General features: G+C 42.8%; 1 protein-coding gene across 3 annotated transcripts in view; it reads right to left on the bottom strand.

The window, feature by feature from the left end:
* Positions 1–9059, bottom strand: part of CIDEA (cell death-inducing DFFA-like effector a) — a 17848-nt gene that overhangs the window by 1839 nt on the left and 6950 nt on the right. For all 3 annotated transcript variants that reach the window (XM_025192589.1, XM_025192588.1, XM_006036336.3), the window contains exons 2-4: positions 8670–8826; positions 4906–5052; positions 2019–2197 (exon numbers count right to left, since the gene is read on the bottom strand). In XM_025192589.1, coding sequence (XP_025048374.1) covers positions 2019–2197; positions 4906–5052; positions 8670–8813 — 470 coding nt within the window. In that variant the 5' untranslated portion in view covers positions 8814–8826. The remainder of the gene's footprint in view (positions 1–2018; positions 2198–4905; positions 5053–8669; positions 8827–9059) is intronic.

The raw sequence follows: 9059 nt of genomic DNA, 5'->3' as shown, positions 1-9059 counted from the left end.
TCAAAGCAATCGTTTCTTGTCCCTAATACTGTACACACCCATCTGACCTGAGTTCAGGATGTTCTCCTCACAATTAGACTAGGAAGAATTCATTTGGTGGGGCTGGCCTAACAACTTTGTAGGACCAGGTGCCATACAACTGAGTTTGAGAACAGCTGCAACATGCGTGACAACTGGCCTTGGGTGTGAAGGAAGTTATTTGTTGTTCTGCTGGATATTTGATCTTGGTCAAGACAGCAAGAAACTGTCAGAGGAAATTCACCAAGTTTAGCATGCAGAGAGCCCCTGCCATGCCACTGAAAGAACAACTGCAGTGTTTTAAAGTCTTTTTCTTCATATTCTGTAGGAGGATATGGAGGAGAAATCTTAGAAGTAAGTTTTAGAATATCAGTATGGTCCATTGGCCAATATTTATGAATTGTCAAGCTCATTGCAAGTCAGCAAGGTTGTCTCAGTGTCCAATTTAAGTGCGTTTAGGCTACTATATCTTTGCATGGAAGGGAAGTTGATTTGCATGCACTGGCTTTGCTTCTGAAGGCGGTCTTTATAGCAGTGGCGACACATAGGGGTACACACGGGTGCATGTGCACCCCCCGACTGACTGTGCTCCCTGCTTAGGTGATGGACAGGGGGGCAGGCAGGAGTGCCAGTACCCTCCCTGCGAGCACCGGCTGGGGAGTGGAAGCGTCAGATGTAGCGCCACTTGGCCACTTCCCAGTCAATGAGTTTTGCCGCAGGGAGATTCTCACTGGTCACTGAGGGGGGCATGTGCCCCCCCTGACTAAGGTGGCACCAGTCACCCATGAACTTTATAACTATGCCTCCCACAAACTCCAGTTATGTCAGCTGCTTTCCTTCGGCCTTCTGAACTTCCTGTGTCAGGTTTCTCTCACCAGCTGTAGTGCTGGCAAGAGGATAAGGGAACTGTCACTTACACAGTGGATCTTGCACTGGCTGGGGGAATTCGATTTTAATTCCCAGTTATGGGGTTGAATGCCATGATTTTCCTCTGGTATGAGAAATTTTACAGATACTAAGAAACTAAGAGGTGTTCATTTTAAAAGAGTCTGTCAAGCCAAGTTGTGCACTCAGTGAAGTGCTGTGCATAGGTATGAAGTAGCACAGGACCAGATCATCCCAATGCAATCATTCATTTTTCCAAGATGGTCAATTTACAACCACCAGTTTACAACCTTAATTTTAGCCTGGTGCCCTGCTTAATTTTAGAGGCTAAACAGGGTTGGAGGGCAGCACTAAGACTAGAAACAGGAACAACAAATAATGTTTACACTTAGGACTTAGAATGCTTGGATCCATCCATGCCAGAAAGCCACTTTTGAAGATCTCATTTAAATATGAATAAAATCTTCATGTTTGTCTAGCTACAAAGCTGGAATGAACAGGTTTTCTATATTCTGCCTACCCAGCCAGCAGTACAGCAATTAGGGGATGCAACTGAGATATCCCATGCTCCAATCCACCAAAGAAAGAAAGAAAAAAAAACCTGAGGTGGGCAAGAATGCAATTTCCTTCCATTTGACAGGAGAGTCTGGGAACACTTGTGATCCAACTAGAACTCAAGTTTAGAGTTATAAACACACTGTAGCTAGATCATATTTTGATTTCAAAATCAAGGACTTTGGTATTCCAGCTTTCTTCCCCCAGAATATTGGTCTCATTGACTGGATTACATGGAATATCCTTATATTGCTATAAAAACTTAAGTATACACCTCATTTTAGAAGTAGTTTCTATACAGCAACTTTTCTCATGGAAGTGTTATATCTTGCATTCTTGGGTGTTCTGCCACAGAATCATAGCTACATTAATGGGATATTGTAGTTACTCTTTTAAGTATCATGCATTATGGGCCTTTGTCAACTTGTCCATGTTAATGCTGACATGACTTGCAAGTTTGCATTCTTTGCTTTTTCATTTTTGATGAGCTCATGCTCCCTTGACCACTGTATATCTATTTTAAACCCCCCACCACCCTGCAATTAGAAATTCAAACTTACCGCAGCACATTTTTTGCTCCCATACACTTGATATCATATGACACAGAGTAGATTTCATAGAAAGTAGCTCTAATATTTAAACAACCAATGAAGTCTTTCGGATTCAGCTTGTACAAATCAAATGTGATGTTGGCCACGCCCATTTTCTTTGGTTGCTGTACAGCGAGGCAATTTGCTCCCTATTAAAAAAAGAGAGAGGGGGAAGGATTTAATTTTTACTCCATATTGAATATTTTCTGATAATGTTGCCTATGTATCAAGAGGTTTTAACATGCAGCTCAAACCTCTTGATTTTGGATTCAGACCCAAAGATTACAAAGTCTTCTTTGTCACACCTATTTTTGCAAGGTATTGCTACCTTGGATGAAAGGAAGTACAGAAGACTGTGACTTTATGGCTTTTAAAAAGTTACTCAAGGTCTGGTCAGGCCTTTAGGCCTCTCAAGTATGTCTAATTCATTAATTTAATTATCAGGGGTGTACTTGGTAGCCGTGTTGGTCTGAGACAAAAAGACATACAAAAAACTAGAACTCTTGGTTCCAAAATTATACCTTTTATTAGACCAACTGGAAAATGGCAAGAAAATTGTCTTTTTCTGCAAGCTTTTGGGATCAATCCGTTTTCCAGTTGGTCTAATAAAAGGTATCATTTTGGAACCAAGAGTTCTAGTTTTTTGTATGTCTGTTAATCTAATTATGACATTACAAAGTATCAGTTAGCATAACAATTTACTTTCCTTTAGTTCAATTTCTATCTGGTGAGGAGTCAGGACTTCCTGCACTATCAGACTTGGAATCCAGCATGGTTGCAACACTAACAGTGAATTTAAGTTGTTTAGCAAAACGAGTCATATTGACACAGTGCTCCACTAATCTCCAAGAAAAAGAGTACTTTAAAAGCATTTGCTATAGCTAGTTTCTAATAAAGAAACCTGACACTCATTAGTAACTTAGATGCTCAACATTTTTATTTTATACTAATTTGTTTTGTGACTGAGCTTTGGAATAGTATCTCTTGAATTGCTGATGTAGTTGAAGTTATACCACACAGATTGGTGCAGAGCACTAAGCAAGGAGAAACAAGAGTGGCATGGAAAACAAAGGTAATTTCAACATCATTTTGGGTTTCATAGTTGGTAGGGTTAGAAGGGACCTGAGGAAATCATCTAGTCCGACCCCCTGCCGTGGCAGGAAAGAGTACTGGGGTCAAACGACCCCGGCCAGATGTTCATCCAGCCTCCTTTTAAAAACCCCCAGGGTAGGAGCCAGCACCACTTCTTTTGGAAGTTGGTTCCAGGTCCTAGCCGCCCTGACAGTGAAATAGTGCTTCCTAATGTCCAGCCTGAAACTACCCTCCGCTAGCTTGTGTCCGTTGTTTCTTGTAACTCCCGGGATTGCTCAGGGAAACAGGGACTCTCCCAATGCCTGATGGTCCCCCTTGATTAGCTTGTAGACTGCCACTAGATCCCCTCTCAGCCTTCTCTTTTGGAGGCTGAACAGGTTCAGGTCCCTCAGCCTCTCCTCGTAGGACCTGCCCTGCTGACCCCTGATCATGCAGGTGGCCCTCCTTTGGACCCTCTCCATATTGGTCTGCTTAACGTTAAGAAAAGTTGCTCTTGGCATCCTCATTTCAAAATGAGGAAAGAAAACCTCTTTAACTAGTTGCCTGTATCCATTCCACACTGTAGGGAGACATCTAGTGGATATACTGTATCTTGACTATTTTACTGTAGATAGGGGCATAATGGCACAGCTGTTCAATTGTCTCACTCCAGTTCTAGAGGCATGAGTTGAAGTTCAGTTTAGACTTGCGATGAAGTCCATCCCTACTCAACCCAAATTTAGATAGGGACCTGGTCATTTTGCTGCAGTCAGTGTCAAGGGTGGCATGTGCCACAGCAAACCACATTTCATTTATGTGCTGTTGGTGATACATACATCTTAGCCATCCTGCTTCAAAGGGCTGCTATGCTCATGCTTAACCTTTTTATTTATTTATTTTTATTATTATCTAGTTAATTTACCACAATCTGAAGCACATTATCCAGTCACCTCAATGCACAGGAAATGCCAAGATAACCAAACCAATTTCAGTTAAATATAGGTTTAGTGGGGACAGTTTTGTATTTCTGCTTTTTAGGTCTACAGACTAAATGCTCTTTCACCAGAAGGACATGACACTTGAAGCTAGGTTATAGGCATTTATAGCATTCTATTGAGAGATCAATATCAGCTCCTGGGGAGCTGTGATAATTACCTTGGCAGGCTTGAATTAATATGCAGTCTACTTGGGTGGGGACATCATGCCATTTCACAATTAGGTGACTGCTTAAGGTTTGTCACTCATGTGGATATACTGGGAAAGAGCAGTAGAACTAACTCTGTAACTATGTGAAGTACTGGCTAACTGAGGTTTATTTTTCCAGTGCCAGCTATTTTACTGAAGGATAGTTGGAAACTTGATCTAGTTTCTTATTTGCACTTATAGATCTTAATTATTTGCATACAAGCTGCTGGTTGGTACCAGTCTTTAATGACTGATGGCCCCAAGCCATGAAAGGCATCTTGGACCATCTTTTGTTTTAGTAAAAGACTGGATAGTGGAAAATTATTTGTTAAGAGAGAGATTCAAGTACTGGCAGCAACAGGATTTCATCCCCACATACATGAACTTTGATAGGAGCACTATAATTCCAGTCCATGGAGCTTTGTTGGAGGTGCTGCCTATTTTACTCCTTCAGAAGGATTTCACAGAAACCTTGGCAAGCAGATTAACATCATACTTTTAGGGGAAATATTTTTCCTCTTCCAACCTTTTACTGTCACCAAACTACCATCCTCCATAATTCTCCTTTCACCACTATTACATAAGAGGTACTGCTACTTACTAGTGTCCACTTCTGTCCTTCTTTTAGAATCATGAAGTGTGTATTATCCCCAAGAGACTGAAAAAACTCTTCTGTATCTACAACCGTACCATCTTCCTCTAAAACCAAAGTAACTATTCCGGCTGTAATCAGGAAGGCATCCAGGGTCTATAATAAATGGAAGAGTGAAACACAATTCAGGGTGCCAACTCTTAAGTTCCTTCTGAAACATATTTAGGTGTAAAGTCACTTGCCAGATAATCCAAAACATCATCACTGATGGATCTGGATCTGCTTTCAGATGACATGCTGGGATACCTATTTCCAGAATATATTTCAAGGAGTTGTATTGCTTCATTTAATGCCTTACTGTCTTCTACTCTAGAAGATGCTTTCCTCATCTAGTCGAGTAACTAAAAGCTGCGTGCAGCTGGAGAATATGAGTCTTATTCAAGCAAGCCTTGATATTAAGTCTCTGGGTTAGGGTCAGAGGGGAGAGCAACAAGGGTGATGTCATGGTTGGTGTCATGGTGCTATAGACCACCAGACCAGGAGGATGAGGCTTTCTTCAAACAGCTAGTAGAAGTTTTCCTGATCAGAGGCCCTGATTCTTATGGGGGACTTCAACCACCCTGACATCTGCTGGGAGGGCAATACAGCAGTGCGCAGGTAATCCAGGACATTTTTGGAGTGTTGGGGACAACCTTCCTGATATAGCTTCCTGGTGTTCAAGATGTCAACTAGTAGCTGTGTTCTTCTTGACCTGCTGTTCACAAACAGGGAAGAATTGGTGGGGAATGTAGTAGTGGATGGCAACCTGGACAGCAGCGACCATGAGATGATCAAGTTCAGGATCCTGAGGAGAGGAAGAAAGGAGAGCATCAGAGTATGGACCCTGGACTTCAGCAAAGCAGATTCTGACTCACTCAGGGAACTCTTGGGCAGGATCCCCTGGGAGGCCAGCCTGAAGGGAAAAGGAGTCCAGGAGAGCTGGTTGTGCTTTAAAGAAACCTTACTCAAGGCACAGGAATGAACCATCCTGATGAGCAGGAAGACTAGCAAGTATGGCAAAAAACCAGCCTGGCTTAGCAGGGAACTCTTCAGTAAGCTAAAACGCAAAAAGGAAGCTTACAAGAAGTGGAAACTTCGACAAACAACTTGGGAGGAGCACAGGAATATTGCTCAGGCATTCAGGGATGAAATCAGGAAAGCCAAAGCACAACTGGATTTGCAGCTAGCAATGCGCACGAGGATAACGAGAAGGGTTTTTACAAGTATGCCAGCAACAAGAGGAAGATATGGGAAAGTGTGTGTCCTTTACTGAATGTGGGAGGCAGTCTAGTGGCAGATGAAAGGCTAAAGTACACAGTGCCTTTTTTACCTCAGTCTTCACAGGCAACATCAGCTCCCAGATTGCACCTGGTAGTACAGTTTGGGGAGAAGGGAAGCAGCCAACAGTGGCAAAAGAACAGGTTACGGACTATTTAGAAAAGCTGGACTTGGGCAAGTCCACGGGGCTGAATGCGATGCACCCTAGGGGGCTGAGTGACAGGAGTTGGCAGGCGTGACTGCAGAGCCATTATCTGGCCATTATCTTTGAAAACTTGTGGCAACTGGGAGAGGTCCTGGATGATTGGAAAAGGGCAAGCATAGTTCCCATCTTTAAGAAAGGGACTAAGGAGGATCCTCGGAACTACAGACCTGTCAGCCTCACCTTGGTCCGTGGAACAATCATGGAGCAAGTTCTCAAGAAATCCATTTCTAAGCACTTGAAGGAGAAGGTGATTAGGAACAGTCATCATGGATTCACCAAGGGCAAGTCATGCCTGACCAATCTGATTCCTTTCTAGGATGAGATGAGTGGCTATATGGATACAGAAAGAGCAGTGGATGTGACATACCTTGACTTTTGCAAAGGTTTTGATATGGTCTCCCACAACATTTTTGCAAGCAAGCTAAAGAGGTATGGGTTGGATGAATGATGAATAAACTATAAAGTGGATGGAAAGCTGACTGGATTGTCAGGCTCAAAGGGTAGTATCAATGGCTTGATGTCTCACTGACAGCCAGTATATCAAGTGGAGTGCCCCACGGGGCTGGTCCTGGGGCTGTTTTTGTTCAATATCTTCATCAACGACCTGGAAAATAGGATGGAGTGTCCCCGCAGTAAGTTTGCAGATGACACCAAGCTGGAGGGACTAGTAGATATACTGGAGGGTAGGGCTAGGATTCAGAGTGACCTAGACAAACTGGAGGATTGGACCAAAAGAAATCTCATGAGGTTCAATAAGGACAAGTGCAAAGTCCTGCACTTAGGATGGAACAATCTCATGCACCAGTACAGACTGGGGGCTGACTGGCTAAGCAGCAGCCCTGCAGAAAAGGACCTGGGGGTTACATTAGACGAACTAAATATGAGTCAACAGCGTGCCCTTGTTGTGAAGAAGGCTAGCAGCATATTGGGCTGCTTAAGTAGGAGCGTTGACAGCAGGTTACGGGAAGTGAGTCTTCCCCTGTATTCAGCACTAGTAAGGCTACATCTGGAGTACTGTGTCCAGTTCTGGGCCTGCCACTACAGAAAGGATATAGACAAATTGGGGAAATTGGGGCAGTGAAAATGGTTAGGGGGCTGGGGAACATTACTTATGAGGAGAGGCTGAAGAAGCTGGGCTTATTTAGTCTGAAGATAAGACAGAGGGGATTTAATAGCAACCTTCAACTACGTCCAGGGTTGTTCCTAAGAGAGAGCTAGACTGTTCTCAACAGTGGCAGATGACAGAACAAGTAGCAACAGTCTCAAGTTGCAGCAAGGGAAGCTTAGGTTAGATGTTAGGAAAAAACTCCCTCACTAGGAGAGTAGTAAAGCACTGGAACAGGTTACCCAGAGAGTTTGTAGACGCTTATCCTTGGAGGTTTTTAAGACTGAGGTAGACAAAGCCTTGGCTAGGATGACCTAGTTGGGGATGGTCCTGCTTTGACTAGGAGGTTGGACTAGATGACCTCCGGAGGTCCCTTCCAACCCTAATTTTCTGTGATTCTATGATATTGCATATAAAATTTGGGTTGATTTTTGAGAAATGAAACTTCTGGGCATTAAGAACTACACAATATTTTAGAAGGATACTCCTCATTGTAGATCACTTTAAAATAGTTCCTCTCCCCTCTCCATTATCTATGGAAGGAGGTTTCTATGCTTATCTGTGGAATTCTAGATTTCACTAAATTCAGTCACATTTTAAGCATGAGGGCCCTGAAAAGGTCAAAATTATCCAGCCCATCTTAGCTATTATTATACCCATCAGAAGTTAAAATAGAAATTTAACCTTTAATTAAGCTTCCTCTTCTCCTTTAAATCTGGAGAGAAAAATATAATTTTTAAGCTATTTTAGGGAGCCATGAATTTTAAAAATTAAGGCTCCTTTAGCAAATACCATAATGGTCTATTTGTGTCTTAGAAGCCAGTTTTTGTGACTTGGGTCTAATTTTCAACCATTTGACTTCACCTCAGCCAAAGCAAGGTTTGCACTAAAGCAGAGAAGACGAGACAGTCCAGATAGCCTTACTGATGTTGGTAAATCACAGCCAAAAAGTGGACCACAGTAGTATAACTACTTTAAGGTGAGTAGAGCACCAGTCCTAGGCACCAATTTGGAGGGGCACCAGCAGCATCCCACAGCACATGGCACCACTATCCCCCTCTCCACTCCACTCCACTCTCTGTCTCTTGACAGCATCTCTGACTGACAAAATTGTTAGTTACGTGTCTGGTGCAACATTGGATATACCTTGCTAGTGAGGTCCTGCAGACTGCTTGCAACAACTCCTTTCCGACTGCTTCGGTCATGATTTGATATACGAAAAGGTCGTCCTGCAGATGCAAGAGGAGGGAAAAGGGTCTGTCTTGTTACTGACCCAACAGAAGCTCCCATGGATACCAGAGATCTAAAAATAAAAGAAGAGTCTTATCTGAACTGAGAAAATTGATGTCAGTCATTGGGAAGGATATGATAGGTTGACTACTGAATAAGCATGCTGCTCGTCCAGTTCATAGGACGTTTGTACTGCACTCTGGTTCCAATCTCATAACAAAACTGCCTGGACCAGCAGAGTTCATTAAAAAAATAGTGTTAACTTTAACAGGGTTAGTCAATTTGCTGATGAAGTTAGTTCCTGAT

The sequence above is a fragment of the Alligator sinensis genome, unplaced genomic scaffold (genome assembly GCF_000455745.1).
Source record: "Alligator sinensis unplaced genomic scaffold, ASM45574v1 scaffold1143_1, whole genome shotgun sequence".
Lineage (NCBI taxonomy): Eukaryota > Metazoa > Chordata > Crocodylia > Alligatoridae > Alligator > Alligator sinensis.
Note: the sequence above shows the minus strand (reverse complement) of the source record. Positions and strands in the feature narration are given on the sequence as shown.